This window comes from Orcinus orca, chromosome 9 (assembly GCF_937001465.1).
Source record: "Orcinus orca chromosome 9, mOrcOrc1.1, whole genome shotgun sequence".
Classification (NCBI taxonomy): domain Eukaryota; kingdom Metazoa; phylum Chordata; class Mammalia; order Artiodactyla; family Delphinidae; genus Orcinus; species Orcinus orca.
This window is the reverse complement of record NC_064567.1, coordinates 8,164,526-8,182,413: the sequence shown is the minus strand read 5'-3', so window position 1 is coordinate 8,182,413 and position 17,888 is coordinate 8,164,526. Positions and strand designations below refer to the sequence as shown.

General features: G+C 38.6%; 1 protein-coding gene across 2 annotated transcripts in view; it reads left to right on the top strand.

Moving 5' to 3' along the window:
* CNTNAP2 (contactin associated protein 2) overlaps positions 1 to 17,888 on the top strand; it is a 2,019,732-nt gene that overhangs the window by 1,277,865 nt on the left and 723,979 nt on the right. For both annotated transcript variants that reach the window (XM_049714704.1, XM_049714703.1), the window contains exon 13: positions 7,510 to 7,629. In XM_049714704.1, the coding sequence (XP_049570661.1) occupies positions 7,510 to 7,629 (120 nt within the window). The remainder of the gene's footprint in view (positions 1 to 7,509; positions 7,630 to 17,888) is intronic.

The following is a 17,888-nucleotide window of genomic DNA, read 5'->3' as shown; positions in this document are numbered from 1 at the left end:
CTTCCCCAGCTCAGCAGCATCGTGAAGATCTAGAGAGCTGTTGCTTTGTACTATTCAGAGCACCCAGCATAAGACCTTGCACACAGTGCACCAAAAGCAACTATTTTACCAGGAGGATATTCTTTCTTAATGGTGATGTTCAGGAACATGGTGGAGAGTCCTCCTCCACGTCACCTCTAGGAAAGCTGGAAGAGCTCAGAGGTGGAGATGAGGAGAGGTTGGCCCAGTCAGCTGGCAACTGTATGTCTGTATTAGTTTCCTAGAGATACTGTAACAAGGTAACAAACAGGAGGACTTAAGGGAAATTTATTGCCTCACGATTTTGAGGCTAGGAATCTGAAGTCAAGGTGTCTGCCTAGTTGGTCCTTCTGTGGGTTGTGAGGGAGAATCTGTTCCATACTTCTCTCCTAGCTTCTGGTAGCCTCAGGCATCCTTCAGTTATGGCTGGCAGAATCCCTGTTGTCTATACTGTCTTCCTATTGTGGGTGTCTGTCTCTGTGTCCAAATTTCCCCTTTTTATAAGGATAGCAGTCCAGTTGGATTAGGGGCCACCCAACGAGCTTATCTTGACTTAATCACCTTCAAACACCTTATTTCCAAATAAAGGTTAGAACTTCAACACCTATTAGGGGATACATTTCACCCCATAGCAGTGTCCTTCTTGAATCATCACTATTTATGTGAAAATTGAAGCCATGGCGCAAATCACAGATCTGTGCTTCCCTCTCTTTTCCCAGGGACTTGAATGTGTTAATCATGTATGTGTGTATGATTAGCTTCCATGTCCCCTTGGAATAGTCTCCTAGTTGTTATTAACATTCCTAACCTGTTGTCCACACAGTTGCCAGGAGATACTTCTTAAACACAAAATTGATGATGTTACTACCTTATTTTAGCCTATGGTTACAGAGTAAATACAAACACCTTAGCATGCTAGTTAAGGCCTTTATTGTCATAAATGGAAGATAATATTATACACTTAGGAGCTGTGAAAACAATTTTTAAAGGGGAAATCTTAATAGAGTTGATAACATAAAATATTGTACATCAAAAGCTACATATTCAAGGTAAGGCAAAAAACAAGGAAGACAAACATGATGGAACACGGGTTTTAGTTCTGATTTTATCACAGCCAACTTAAGTCAATGGAAAAATGCTGACGATAAAGAAATGGGCAAAAGGCATAACTGTATACCTCACAAAACAGTTTTAAAAACTCTCCAATGGATATGTGAAAATAAATTTTCCAATCAAAAAATACAAATCAAACAATAATAAAAGCTATTTTTTGGCCAAGTAAGAAACTATTTTTTTCTTTTTCTTTTGTTTTAAATCAGTCTAACCAGTGTTGGTAAAGATGCATTAACAGGCAAAGTTGTTATTACATTCTCAAGACTCTAAAAATTGACCGTCAGATTTAGAGCTTATTTCGTGGTGGCAGACAGTGAGGGGAGTAACAAGTCCCTGATAACGGCTAATAAAACCTGGCTATTAGGTATCCTGGATTCTGACTATTTACATTAACTTCTCATACCCTTGAAGGACGTCTAGAAAAGAGGAGAGGGGCCTGGCATTCCAAAAGAATGAAATGCAAACTCCCCAAGTTTACTTCTGGAGCTAGGGAAACAGGAGGTTTTTTTTTTTTTTTTTTGGTTACTTTTTCAGAATGAATACAAGGAGTATAGATGCTTTTTATATATTTTTTCTTTCTTTCTTTTTTTGACCATGAGATATGTGGGATCTTAGTTCCCCAACCAGGGATTGAACACGCACCCTGTGCACTGGACGTGCAGAGTCTTAACCACTGGACCACTAGGGAATTCCCCTATAAATTCCTTTTATAATCAGAAATTACCCCATTAAAAACAATAAAGATAACTCTGTCTCACATATCCTAACAAAAATTCCCTCACTTGTACTTAGCAATCTCTATCAATTTTTATTCTATTTTTTCCTTTCATGGTTCAAACTCCTACAATAGTGTGATCAACATCCACCCCATTCCACCAACTAGTTCCTTTTCTTATAATGTGGTTTCTACAAATACCACCACCCTGAAATATTTAAAAAGTCACCCAAATCTGCTCACTAAATGTATTACCGCTTCCCCTAGCTGATTTCCATTCCGTTTTTCTGCAACAGTTCAAAGTATTGAGAGTTATCCTTTTCCTTGGGGGTAGCTCCTTGTTTCATACTCTGTCCTCACCCTAAATATTCCTTAAGTGATGCTTTATTTCCCAGCACATTAGGCCTGTTTCACGTCTTTGCTTTTAAACCCTTTGCTTTTCTCTCTGCCATTGAGTTGGCATCTTTCATTAATCAACAACACTGGGAGTATATTAGGTGCTTAATAATATTTGTTCTTTAACTAGAGCAATCATATTATTTATATACAGTTGCGATAAGCAGAATAATCCTCTCCCCACCAAACGTGTCTATATCCTAAGCCGTGGAACCTGTGAATATATTGCTTTATATGGCAAAAGAGACTGTGATTAAGTTAAGGACCTTCTCGTGAAGAGACTACCCCAGATTATCTGGGTGAGCCTGATGCAATCAGAGCTCCTTAAAATACAGAGAGGTGACAAGGCAAGCAGAGAATCAGAGCGGAGCGTGGGAGAGATTCCACCAGCCACACCTGGCTTCAAAGATGAAGAAATAGGAAAATGAGGCAAGGAATACAGGTGGATTCTGGAAGCTGGAAAAGGCAAGAAAGTGGATTTCCCCCTAGAGTTTTCAGAAGGAGCACAGCCCTGCCCACACTTCGAATTTAGCTCAGTGAAACCCACTTCGAACATCTGACCTCTAGAACTGTGAGGTAATAAATTTGTTTCAACCTGCTAAGTATTTGGTTATTTGTTACAGCAGCCCAATAAAACTAATACAATAGTACTTTGTCATTTTCCATTGTACCCAATATGATGTCACACAGACAACATTCAATATTTAATGAAAATTAGTAAGATACTTAGGATTTGTCACTTTCTGGCTTTTTATATGCTATGGAATTCAGTCTGATGTGTTCATTCATAATATTTCTGAATATCTGAGATTTATTTAAGAATATGTGGAATAATATGAGACCTTTTATTTGGGACTAGGAGTTGCAACAGAGAAAAATTACTTTTCCAGTAAATCAATGGACTTGATGAGTCTATTTATTTTGCCATCAGCCCAATTGCCTTTCTGTTCTCCAGCAGTCTACTAGAAAAGCTCGATTATTGACAATGGCACAGATCCTTCTCTTTCTTCAGTGGCTGCTGGCTTAGCCTCTTCTGCCCTGTCAACTCCCTGGGGCTTGATATGCACAAATGGTGCAGCCCAGCTAGGACTCCACTGGGTACAGAGTTAACTGGCTGAGGCATGCAGGCTAAATACTTCGGTTAGCTCCTTCTGTGCATTAAAATTTCCATACGCTCAATGCTTTTTAGTTTACAAAGTGTGTGATTTCATTTAATCTTCACAATAACTTGGTGGAGGAGGTATTATTGCCTTCATTTTACAGTTGAGAAAACTGAAAGTTAAGGGGAGTTTACAGGTAGTAAATGACAGAAAGGAGATTTGAACAAAAATCTCTTAATTCCTAATTCAGTTATAAAACGAATGCAATTTTACTATATACAGCTGTTCTTGCCATTTTACCTCAGTGCCTTTACTCCAGACATGTATTTTGCAAGTGTATTTTTAATGATAACATAACTTATGCATGTTATAAAGCAATGTGGAAAACACAGAGAAGTATGAAGTTTTAAATCATCCTTAATCTTACTACTCAAAAATAACCACAGTTACTGTTTGAGTGTATTCCTTTCCAAATATTTTTCTGTGCATTCATCCAAGTATATTTCTTTCGACATGTATTTTTATTTAGAGTTTTGTATCCCATTCCATTTTTTTTATTCTGAGTGAACTGAGGTGGCATTCTAGCCTTATGTTATTGGATTGGCCAAAAAGTTCATTTGGTTAGTCAGTGTGTTTCTCCATAAAGTTCTTCGTAAAAATGAAAAACGTGTCTTTTATTTTTACTTAAAACAGAACAAAATTTTTGGCCAACCCAATGTTTACAATTGTACTGTGTCGCCTTTCAGTGACCTATTTTTCCTATTTATACTAAAATATAAATAAAGAATTAGTCCACCCTTCTTGAGTTAACTTTTTTTTCCAAGACTAGAGCCATGCTTCTCAACATGTAGTCAGGACCAGCAGCATCAGCGTCACTTGGGAGCTTGTTAGAACTGCAGATTCTCTACTGAGTCAGAGTCTTCGGGGTGAGACCCAGGAATCCCTGTCTTAACAAGCTCTCCAGGTGATTTTTCACACATGATAAAGTTTGGACTAAAGTTTTGGTTTTCCATTTGTGTTGATGAGGCAAAAGCAGCTAATAAACCCGTTATAGGTTAAAGACAAGCAGAATAATAGTCACACTTTGAAGAAAAAGAAAGAGCTTCTTACTTACCCAGATTTCCCTCATCCACATGCTTTCAACTCTACTTTTAATCAATTACTTGGGTTAAAGTCCACAGACCTCTTTAAAATGCTTATATGCTTACTTAGAAATGCAGTAGTTACCTATACTTATTATCATCCAATTGTGCTTTCATTTGCATATATTTCTCCTAGTGAGCCAACTAATCATTTATCAAAATCAGAACAGGATGAAGGGTAGGCACATTTTAAGTTTCATTCTGACAGCTTTTCTTAAACATCTACCATGCTAGATCAATATAGAGTAGAAAAGAAAAATACGTTTTCTACACCCTGCCCTCACGACAATTCACAATCTTGTTAGGAAATAAAATTTTCTTATATGGTTTAATTAACTGTGGTCAGTCAAGTCCTAAATTGACTAGTATTACAGTATGTGAGACAAGCAGTGTATGCCCTGGACTATACAGAAAGCTGGACATATTTATTAGGGAAGGTCTCCTTAAGAAAGGAGGAATGTCAGTGGTGCCTAAATAATTATTATATTAACGATAAACAGTCCACCTATTAACTACTATACCTGTGATACCTATTCCCCAGACAAGGCTGAATGAGATTAGGTATCTTTGTCAATGTTATATAAATAGTACTTCGTGGAGTCAGAATTTAAACTCAGATCTGTTTGATAGGAACCCTGTTTCTTACCACTTCTGCCTTCCTAGTTAGCTCTGACTGAGAAGTTTTACAGATTGAGAAAGAGCCTGTAGAAAACCGCAAGTAGAGGAGGCAACCCCAGAAAGGGTGAGCATGAGTTACACAAGTTCCTGTGTCAGATTCGCCTGAGCAGAGAGCAAGGTTGATACTGGCGAGTTGCTAAAACCAAGAGATCTGTAAGGATTATGGAAGGTCTTGCATGCTTAGATGGTGATCTGGGATATACAATCAGAGATGCTGAAGAGCCATTACATATTTTTTAAACATAATGAAAGTAATGTTTTAGGATATTGCATAAAAAAGCATAATTGGGTGGGAAGTGAAGAGATATTTGCGTAAAACAATCAATTAATAGGTTGATTGTTGTAAATCAGATACCAGATGGAAGGAAGGTGACTGGGGTGCTGGCAGTGGGGAAAGAGAATGATTATTAAATGATTATTAAATATTAGAAAACAAGGGTGAAAGTTTTTAATGGTAGATCGGCTGAAGAGACAATTGAAAAACCTAAGAATTTGAACCTGACGTTCTGGGTGATTTTGAACTGTACACAGAAATTGTAATAATCTGAAGAAGGATTGTCAAAAATTAATAGGGCAGTTGGTTTTTTTCAGAGACTGAGTTCAAGTCATTCTTTCTTGCTTCCTAACTACATCCACCCACCTAGTCTCCGTGTTCTGTTGATCTTAAATCCCGCCTACTTTATCCTGCCTTGTTTGCTTTATCCTTCCTCATAATCTTCTATACCTCTGGCCATCTTTCAATACGCCTATAGGCCTATTGCTATAGCAATTACAACCAACATGCTCTCATTACTCACTTCTCTGAGAGCTATTGTTTTGCTACAAGGAACTTTCTTTCTAAAACCTACATCAAATTATGGCATCTTTCTGCTGAAAGTTTAAAAATATTTCTTCAGTGTTTTATTGCATTATTTTATTTGGTATGGCATTCAGAATTAAAGCAACCATAGTTTATTATCCAAATAAGACAACTGGGAGATTGAAAGTGGCATATTAATAATTACACTCAGACAAAAGGTGTATGGGCTGTGCTTAACTTTCTAGCCACATCCTCTTCTGACAGCACTTCTTGCATGAGCAGTGCACGAGTACTGAGTGAACAGTCCCTACTCCAAAGGTCTCCAATCTGTGTTGTTCACAGCTGTGCTTGTGTTGCCTAATCTACTGCTCACATCAATAACTATTTGCGGAAGGAAGGAAGTGGGAAGCAAGCCTTGAGTAAATCAAAGAGTTTCTGAACTGTTTTAGTCTAGTGTGTTGTGTTTGTTGAAATGAAATAGAATTTAAGGTCTAGCACCCTTGGGAAGAGGAAACCATGGAAAGCCAAAGGGAAGCACAGAGCACATGGGAGAGGAAAGTAGAAAAGGGAAGTCCCAGAATCAGACCTCCTACTTCATAGCTTAGCAAAGGACAGATGCTAGGAGTATTGAATTCAAGGGCACTTTACCAAAAGACTCTGCTTATCAGATAGATAGATTTTTTTTACCAGAAATAGTTCTTAGTTTTGTAAAGAGGTCTGTCAAATTCATCATATATGTCAATGCAGAGCTATTAAAAAGTTTTCACAATAGTGTTTTAGAAGTTCCAGCTATAAAGGAGGTATGTAAATGTCCATTTTGCACTTCTGAAAACAGGTGCAGTCTCTATGAGAAAAGAAAATGTGTTAGGAGAATGGGAACAAAAAGGAAAATGATGAAAAAGAACCTACAATCTAATTACATAAATGTCAGTTTTGTACGAAAACTAGATTTGATGTAATTAAAGCACACCTGTAACAAATAAAATGAAACAGACATATCTTTCCATTTTCCTGAAGTAAAGGAAGATTAGAAATCACGTGGTATTTGTGGGAGATTTATACTAAATATGCAAAAAAAAAAAGTTCCCCTGTGTGTGTGTGCATGAGAGAGAGAGAGAGAGAGAGAGAGAGATTTTCTCTTATCTCTTAGCTGATAGCCCAATAGTACAGCCAATATTCATGGCCTTTCAGTAAAGTCCCTTACAGTAAGGAGATGATATCTATAAATAAGTATAAATTAAATAGTTTTCAATGATTGTGAGCACCTGTGAAACAAACATTACATTTGTTTAACAATGTATTGATTGTTTTAGACCTTTCCCCAACTAAAGCCATAGCAGGAACTTACTATCTTTGTTTGTTAGGTCAGAACCAATGCTTATAGACTAAAAATCAGATTATGAGTTTAAATGTAGAGAAAAGAGTGCTCTTTCTAACAAGAGGATACTCTCCTAAACAGTGGTTTGATAGCATTTGATCTGCTACTGGGGCATTTATCTGGAGAGACATTTTTTGGGTGCTGTGCTCACGTAGGATGTTTCGTTCCAGCCATCTATGAGCCTTCCTGTGAAGCCTACAAACACCTAGGCCAGACATCAAATTACTACTGGATAGATCCTGATGGCAGTGGACCTCTGGGGCCTCTGAAAGTTTACTGCAACATGACAGGTAACTATGCCATATTTATGTTTCATGAAGATTGCTTTTCTGTCTGTTGAGAATAAATAGCACCACCAGAGTTTGTTTCTTCTGTGCTGTATTCTTATCATAATGTGTAATAAGCTAAATATTGCTGGCTTTGTTAGGCTAAATGGTGAAATGTATTTCAATGCTAGGTTTTCAAAAAAAGTCTACCTTCTGATTTGAACGGTTAATAATTAGTGTTTTAAAAAATCAGCATGTAGAGGAAAAACTAGAAAGTAAAATTACAAGGTTGAAGTCTACAGAAAGAACTAGCCCATGAAGCATCCTCCACAAGAACCTAGACTGGGGAAGGTGAGTATCACCTCTCAAACCATCCACACTGCCCACGTGAAAGGAAGCTCAGAGGTCACGCCAAACCTTCCTCTGCTTGCCATGGTTATACAAGGAGCCGTTCTGGGTACTGAAAGCCCATTCTGGCACTAGCAAAACTTACCTGCCACTTTCATGTAATTCTTCTGGGGAAGAGAGCCTAGTTTTTCTTCACTTCCATATTAAATTTCAGGGCTATGAAATGAGATTGTGGGTTCCCACAGTCATATGTAAGATGTACAGATCTGTAAGATAAGAGCACACCTTCCATCAGACACTTGGTAGCATCTTGTCCTCCAAAAATCTGGAGAAGTGTGTGGGGCGAGCACTGTCTACTAGCTCCAGGAGAGGATCAGCATTTGATACGAACTCCTGAGGCATATGATGCTAAGGATAATGGTTATATGATGCTGCTGATGACGATTGCTGCATGGATGGTTTACCATGTATCGGGTACCACAGTAACCGCTTTATTCAGATAACCTGGGTTTATATTCTGGCTCTGTTAATCACCAGATATATAATCTTGGGCAACTTATTAACTGTATTAATTTCAATAAGCCTCGGTATGTTTTTCTCTGAAATTGATTAATAATAATATCTACCTCATAGCATTATTGTATGAATGAAATAAGGTAATCTACATGTGGTTCTTAGCATATTGTCTGACACATAATAAACTTTCAGAAAAGGTTGCCAGGAGTTAGGTATAATTATTTTTTAAAGAAGTTAGAGAGTTAAATAACTCGCTTATATTATCCAGGCAAAATTCTAATTCCAGTATGTTTGAGGCCAATGGTTCTTAAATCCAGCTATGCTTCAGAAACATTTATGGAGTTTTGTCTTCCCATACAAACCTGTTGGCTCCATCTCAGGAGACTGACTCAGTAGGTGTGAAGTGCAAATAGGATTGTGCGCCTAGAACTAAGAGCCCTAAACAGTGCTGTAGACAAGCAGACCCCTGTGGAGAACTCGTCAACGTCAGGAAGACAGACATGGCACAAAACGGAAGGGAGAATGATGAGGTGTGGAAGGTGGGTAGAGAAAATGGTAAAGTGAGAGCTACTTTCCCCAAATTTCCCCCCATGTCAAGACTCTAAGCGTGCCCCAGAGAAATAATTCACTTACCAGAAAGCTTGACCCAAGAGTTCATTGATTGTTGGACTTGTCAATGCACTCAGGTACTTTCTTCTTTACCTTCATTCTAATCTTACTTCAACTAAAGTAGAATCCATGAGAGCTAGACTTAATCCAAAAGACTCTTGATGTTGACTTCTCAAAACTATTGTCAGCTATTAACCTTAAGGGAAATCAGGGCATCCTGAATGGGCTTGGACAATTAAGAAGTTACTTTAGTTACTTTCCTATATGCCTTTTCAGAAAAGAACTAGAAAACTAAACAAAACCATAATGTATACGATCCTCATATGAAGAACACACAAAATGGAAGAGGATTTTATCCTTTTTTTGGGGGGGGGGCGGGGAGAGATCACTTTTCTGTGAATTGAAGGCCTAATGTGGAAACACAGATCTCCTCTTCATCAATACCTCCTTTAAAGAGTATGACTACAGTTTGACCTAATACTCTAGATTCAGTCTAAGTGGTGAAAAGAACAGCATGATTTCTGCAGCTAGAAGATTTTTTTCCTATCGTCAAGATAGTTATGAGCACCAGTGTTTCAGGGACCCTTGAAGGCCATCAGGTACTCTTTGGCCTTTTGCAACCCATTAACCCTTCCTTCATCTGGAAAGAGCATGAACTTGACCCATTAGGAAAACATGGCACCACAGAGCTTGGCTTGGGCTGTTGCTTTTCCAAGAGATACATGTTGAAGAAGAGGAGGGAGTGACAGCATGAGATAGTCTATGAATCTTGAGATATCACTCTATGGTCATGAGAAATTGTATATGCACCTTAATTCACAACATTTGTATTAAAGAATAGAGCTGTCCCACTTCTTAGTGACCCAAATGTAATTGAGTGTTTATCACTGTTGAATACATCACATATTTTTAAAATGGGAGCAAGATATCCTCTCTGGGGAAGAAGCAATGTCTTGGCAGTGATCAGTCTCTTTTTCCTCCTTCTTACTAAGATGAGGGAGAGTTTTTCACTTGTACAGACATAGTGAATATATGAGTCTTGATTTCGGTTTCTCGACACTGGAGAAACTTTACTGGCAGGTAATATCTGATGTAAATTTGGGTAGAAATGAAAAATCACTCTGTTGGAAATCACTTCTGATTTATAATTATTCTTTGGAATACTAAACTTTAAATTCACTTACTAATTAAAATATAAAACAAAATGAAAACACAATTAATTTAGGGCCTGGCAAGAAGAAGGTAGTCTCCTCTGACTTTTAGAAAAGAAGTTCCTCCAAAAAATCATTACAACATCACTGCTTGCTGATATCTCCAAGTTTTATGTTTGTTTAACATTATCAAATAAGTAAGTTGTTCCTCATCTTATCCTTATTACATTTTCCGTTGAATCACAGGGAAGACTTGAAGTTTGTCCCTGTTAGAGTATTTTACTGTTGGATTCAGTCCAAACTGTCAGCATATATATCTCTTGGCATCTCAGATACTGTTAAATTCTCAATTTCTCCTTCCCAGTGCCTCTTGCAAATCATCATTCTTTCCATTCCTCAAACCACCATCCTGATTCAGACCCTCAATTGTTGGGTTTAGGTTATTCTAGTAATGTCCCAACTGGCCCCTGTTGGTTTACAGCCTTGGGAGTTCCCCAAGTGAAATCTGAAACTGGACCCTGTACGTGGAAGGCAAGGAGAGACTGAGAAGGAGGCAGACCCTCTAGATTGGTAGGTGAAGGTTTAATAAGCAAGGGAACTTTACTTACAAGGCTTGTCTTGGGCGACACAATAGGAGTAGATTTCTGCACCCAACCCACAGGATCTTAAAAGTTTATATCGAGGCCTTGACAGGTTCAGTGACATATTCAGTCCAGATGGTCTCAACACCTACCTCTCGCAAGGATTTACTCCCTGAAAGGGCTGCTTGCCTGGGAATAGTAGGTGGGATGTACATTCCAAGGACAGGGGAGGGGTGAGGAGCCTCCGGTTGCCAGGGTTCTGCTTAAGGGTCAGCTGGCAGTCACATTCTCTCCATGACCTCCTCCAACAGTCCCTTCAACTCCAATATTTTCCTACTGCCCCTGCCTCCATGCCACCTGTCAGCAGGCTGCTAGATGAATGCTCCTAACACACCACTGTGATCATATGACCACTGTGCTCCATCCCAACTACTGAATAATGGGAAAGGGCCTCAACTTAGCATTCAACTTCCTTCACGTTTAATACAAACTTTCTAGCACTGTCTTTTTTCTACCCTGCTTCTTTATGGCCATCCCATGCTCCAATCAGAGTAGAGTTTCCATCATTCCCTAAATTCAATTTGGCTTGTTTTACACTAAATTTCATGACAGTCTCCCTGTGTACAATATTCTCTCCTGAAACTCTCTATAAAATACTTATCTCTCAAGAGTTTTCTGGAATCCTAAACTCCTCCATGAAGCTCTTCCTCATCTTCAATATACCCTTCACCACCAAATGACCATTGTAAACTCTTTTATCGATCAAAACCTTTCCTCTTTTATTTTTAATTTTTATTTTATATTGGGGTATAGTTGATTAACAACGTTGTGTTAGTTTCAGGTGTACAGCAAAGTGACTCAGTTATACATATACTTGTATTGATATCTATTCTTTTTCAAATTCTTTTCCCATTTGGGTTATTACAGAATATTGAGTAGTGTTCCCTGTGTTATACAGTAGGTCCTTGTTGGTTATCTATTTTAAATATAGCAATGTGTACGTGTCAATCCCAAACTCCCAATCTATTCCTCCCCCCCCCGACCCTTCCAACCTGGTAGTCATAAGTTCATTCTCTAAGTCTGTGAGTCTGTTTCTGTTTTGTAAATAAGTTCATTTGTATCATTTTTAAAAATTATGCATATAAGTGATATCATATGGTATTTGTCTTTCTCTGTCTGACTTACTTAGGATGACCATCTCCAGGTTCATCCATGTTGTTGCAAATGGCATTATTTCATTCTTTTTAATGACTGAGTAATATTCCATTGTATATATGTACCACATCTTCTTTATCCATTCATCTGTCGATGGACATTTAGGTTGCTTCCATGTCTTGGCTAGTGTAAACAATGCTGCAGTGAACATTGGGATGCATTTATCCTTTCGAACCATGTTTTTCTCTGGATATATGCCTAAGAATGCGATTGCTGGATCATGTGACAACTCCATTTTTAGTTTTTTGAGGAACTTCCATACTGTTCTCGATATTGGCTGCACCAGTTTACATTCCCACCAACAATGTAGGAGGGTACCCTATTCACCACACCCTCTGCAGCATTTGTTAGTTATAGATTTTTCAATGATGGCCATTCTGACCAGTGTGAGGTGGTCTCTGTATTATTTCTTACACTGCATGTAAAATTTACATTATCTAAAAGAAAATTTTTAATTAAAAATGTAATGTACACACACACACACACAAAAAACCCAAAATGTGAATTTCTTCATAGACTTTGTGAAAAGAAAAAAGAACGGAATATTTAAGCATCCCTCTAGGATCCTTTTTCTAGGTTTTTTCATTTCTATATTCACTGTGTGCCAGGAACTGTGCCATGTGAGAACAAATGGATATAATAAATGCCTTCATGGTATTCACAACCAACAATAAAAACAAGCACTAAAAAAGTAAACAAGTAATTTTTCTGTAGAGAAAAATAATGGAATTGTGAGGAATGGTTTATTTTGGATACAGGATTTTTAAAAAAACCTCCCTAGGAAGCAACATTTTAGCCAAAATCTAGCATATGAAAAGAGACAAGGCACTCAAAAAGGTGAGGAAGGGGAATGAGCCCTGAAAAATTATACCCCAAAGAGTGAAAGAGATCATTTCCTTCCAAGGAACTGAAACCCCAGTGGCTGAAGCATAATGAGCCTATAGGGGGGCCCACAATGAAGTGGGGAGATGGGCAGTGGCCAGGTGGTGGTGCAGGAAAAAAATCTGGTTTTTACTTTTTCAATTATATTTCAGTGTAGTGGGTGGGAATCTATGGAAAGTTTTTAAACAGGAGAATGAGAAAACTACCACTTGGGAGTACCATGAGTGACAGACTGAAAGCACTGGGACCAGTTCTGAGGCTATTGTAAAAGTCCAGGGAAGAAAAGAAGCTCCTTTGGACTAGAGTGGTGATAGTTTAAGTGATGAATAAGAGATGAATTTCAGATGTACTTTGAAGGAAGCATTGTCAGGATTGGTGACAGATGGGAGAAGGATGGTTAAAGACAGTTGTGAAGAATAACTCCTGGGGCTTCCCTGGTGGCACAGTGGTTAAGAATCTGCCTGCCAATGCAGGGGACACGGGTTCAAGCCCTGGTCCAGGAACATCCCACATGCCATGGAGCAACTAAGCCCATGCGCCACAACTACTGAGCATGTGCTCTACAGCCTGTGAGCCACAACTACTGAGCTCACGTGCCACAGCTACTGCAGCCTGCGTGCCTAGAGCCTGTGCTCCACAACAAGAGAAGCCACCACAATGAAAAGCCCATGCACCACAACAAAGAGTAACCCCCACTCGCCACAACTAGAGAAAGCCTGCATGCAGCAGTGAAGACCCAACACAGCCAAAAATAAATAACTAAATAATAAAATAAATTTTAAAAAATATATATTAAAAAGAGCAAAATATTTAACAACAACAAAAAGAATAACTCCTGAATATATGGATTAAATAACTGGATGAATTACAGTGCCATATGGCAGATGTGTGAAATTAAGGAAAGAACAGATTTAGATGAATTTCAAGAATTCAGTTTTGACCTATTTAAATATGAAGTGCTATATGCCATCTCAATTGAGATGCAAATTTTTCAGTTGGACAAGCCCCAAAAGGATGTATGGGTTAGAGACATAAATGTCCTAATTGTTAGCATATGAATATATGAGAAATGATAATATCACTTAGGGGATGATGTAAACAGGGAAAAGACATCTGCAAAATGAGTTCCTAGGAAATCAGTAGATAGGTCAGATTTCTAGTGATGAAATAGTCTGTATGTAGGAGAATGTATAAGTAAGTGGAAGAAAAGTGTCTAAGAGAATTTTAGGGACAAATGGGTCACCCTTATGGATGTCGAATTGACTGCTTGGGTCGTAAAGAATGAGAAAAAGACTGGGAGGATGGAGAGTGATTTTGAATCAATGCAAATGTATATAATGAATGAGCAGGACCCAGTGGGGCCTTCCTGGGTTCAGACTCCCCCCACCCTCCATGCCCCCCACCTCTTATTTGTAAAAAAAAGCTTTAGCCTCCTACTCCTTCACCGAGTTCCAAAGAGCAAATTTAATCAGAGAAGTGAGAAAATGAGAAGGTGCAGAAACAAAGGAAAATAGTCAAGCAAGACAAAATAATAATAGTTTAGCCATGAAACAAAGTCAAAAACATTTAGTTCTTCCTCAAGGGCTATGGATAATATCCTGAGCCATATCCTTGAGTTATTTTGCAGATACTAAAGCCCCCCGCACCAGATGGAAGAACTTAACTACATGCTGACCACCAGTATGTAGACCCCAGACAGGTTGGAACCAAAAGGTTGATCATTGAGATTCCTGAAACATCACCCTGTTACCTCACCATCAACCAATCAGAGAATTGTGCAGGAGCTGATCAGGCACCCTACAACTCACACCCGTAATGTTGCCTTTCAAAACTGTTACCTGAAAGCCATTGAGAAGTTCAGGTATTTTGAACATGAGCTGCCCATACTCCTTTCTTGGTGCTTTCCAATAAACTCTGTACTTTCCTTCACTACAACCTAGTGTCAGTAGAGTGGCTTTGCTACACGTTCAGTGAGTGGACCCAAGTTTGGTTCAATAACAAAAATAAATCAACTTGTAACATGCTTTATATGGGATGCAGAGCAGTTGAAACTTGGCAAGCAATTGATGATACTGTAGTTTTAAAGCATGGCTTTGGCAGCTGGGAATAGGGTTTTCCAAAGGAGACCCATACATGAGACAGGGAAACAAGTCAGAAAGCCTCTGTTGTAATACAGGAGTTAAAGCTGAGATTCAAGGTGGTGGCTGACAGGTAAAGGAGAGGATTGATTTGATGGATATTTAGAAAGTTGAGTTGACCAGACTGTGGCTGGAGATTGGAGTTGAAAATGATTCCCAGGTTTCTGCCTTGAGTAGCCCCATGTGAGGGAGTACAGAAGAGCAGGGACAGATCAGAAAAAGGTGGGCCTCTATGTTGTCTTCAGTGTCTGTAATTCAGCCTCTTGGAGCTGTGCTGTGGGCAGATACTGTACAGATTCCCTGAAGACTTTAAACACAATTAATCTCTGTCTCAGTTTCCTTATAAATAGAGTAGGAATTGGAATGAGTTGATCTCTACACTGCCTTCTATTCTTAAAAAAAAAAAATTCTATTATTGCCATGGAACATGAAAGAAAAATATCACTATTCAAATAATTGAGAAGCAAAATCCTCTTGCCTCAAACAAGCTTGAATTTATTCATTTCTTGGCCATGTTTGACATAAATTGGCACTGTTCATTTTTTATCAAAAAACGGTTCTTCTACTATGCAATTCTCCTTTTGACTATCTGCAGTTCAGCGCTTCATCACTTGGAAATTAGGGGGTGCCCTAAATGACAGCATCTCAAGTGCTCAGTTGACATTGAGGAGGGAATATATTCATTGAATCTTTTGTAGGAGAATTCATCATTCTGTGCAAGTCAAAGCCTGGTTTCCTTTTTTAGACCTTAGGGCGCATTATAAAATGTGGTCATTGTTCTCCTCACCTTCCGTCTCAATTTTTATCACCTCTCTGAAAATTCGGTATCATAAATATAATTTTAATGCATATATACTATCATACGTTTCTAATATTGACCTCTTTCTTTTGTACATTTTTCTCACATTTCAGTTTATTTCTATTTCCTTAAGATGCTTACCAACATCTTCTAGAAACATTGAACTTCTATATTTAAAGCTTCATTTAGTTCTCTCTGCCCAGTGATAATAACAATAGTAAATAAAGCTAGATCCAGCTATTATCCTTGGAAAATTACTGCTTATCCCTAAATCAAAAACAATGTTTTCCTTAATATTCTATCCTCGAATTCATCTTTATAACTCTCTTTGCATTTATATTTAATTTTTAAAAATTTAAGTAAACATCTGTGCTATACGGTGTGAAGTTTAAAGTCCAAATAAGGAACACCTCCTGCATTCTTCCTAGCACGACTTTTGTAGTTTTATCAAAAAGCCATCAAGCTTGTTTACATAATTTGTGCTTTATAAAGCCCTGAGATTTAGCTGATCAAATTCTATTATTCTCTATAATGGTAAAAGCTGTTCATGTCTTTTTAATCTAATATTTATAGAGAGCTTGTTACTCAAGTTCTTAAGCACTTGCACTCAGTAATATTTTATTTATCGTTAAGCCTCTCAGGAGTTTCGGTAGCACAGTGGGGGGTGGGGGGGGGAAATGGCTGCTGGGGTGGATGCTTGAGCTCTAATGGAATCATGAACCTGCCCCCAACTCCTGCTGCCATCACCTCCCGCCAGCCCCCCAGCAAAGCAAAGCAGTTCCTTCTTCGTCATATTCATTTTCTTAGCAGCTTTCAATAACACCAACTTATTATCTCACAGTTTCCATGGGTCAGGACTCTGGCAGAGATTAGCTGGGTCGACTGCTCAGGGTCCCACGGGCTGAAATGAGGGATCAGCAGGGCTGTGATCTCATCTGAGGCTTGAGATCTTCTTCCATGTTTGTTCAGGTTGTCGATGGAATTCAATTCCTTGAGGTTTTAAGGGTGAGGGTCCCATTTTCCTGTTGGCTGTTGGCTGTGGATTGCCCTCAGCTCCTAGAGGATGTTCCCAAGGTCCCAGATACGTGTCCTTCTCATGGTGTGGCAGCAGGAGGATCTCTGACCTCTAGACTCTCTCTCAAGAGCTCACCTGATTAGGCCATGCCTAATATCCACCCAGTATAACTACCTGTTTGATTAACTCAAGTCAAGTGGGGACCTTACTGACACCTGCAAAATCTCTTCACCTTTGCCGATTAGAGCAACCTAATCGCAGGAGTGATATCCCATCACTCCTGTCCCACCCACATTCAAGGAGTGGGATCAGGGGGTGTACACTAGGGGTCGGGAATACTGGGGGAATACTTTTTATTCTTCTTACCACACTTACCTCTGTGTCTCTGTATACTATTCATAATTCCAGCTGCATATAGCCTTACCTTTTGAGTAACAGTGCCACATTTAGTTTGTAAAAAATTAAGCTTTATTATTTATTATTTGTCTTATGGTTTTTAACATATTGTTCAAAATAGGAAATTTTGAAAATACAGATAAGCAAAAATAAAAATTGCTTACCAGCTAGAGATAACAATTACTAACGTGTTAGGAAATGCGATAAAGATTTTGTATTTTATGCTTGTAGCTATATATATAGTATTGAGGGCAAACTAAATGCCAGGCACTGTTCTAAGCAGATCACACACATTAACTCATCTAATAATTCACAGCAACCCCACGGGGTATGTAATATTGCTCTTATTCCAGTTTTTGGGTGAGGAAAGTAAAGCTCACAGAAATCAAGTCCTAACTTACACATCTAGTGGGTTATGGAGATTGACTCTTAGGCTTGAGTGATCCAGAGGCCAGCATTCATAGTGTGTGTGCACATGTGTGCACATACATGCCTATATGTGTGTGAGTGCACCTGTGTGTGTTATTCATCCGAATGGCCATATGTGTGCATACAAATGGTACTCCTCACTTTGGATTCTGTAGTCTTATTTTAAATATGATTTCTGAGATGAGCATCTCTTATTTATATGTT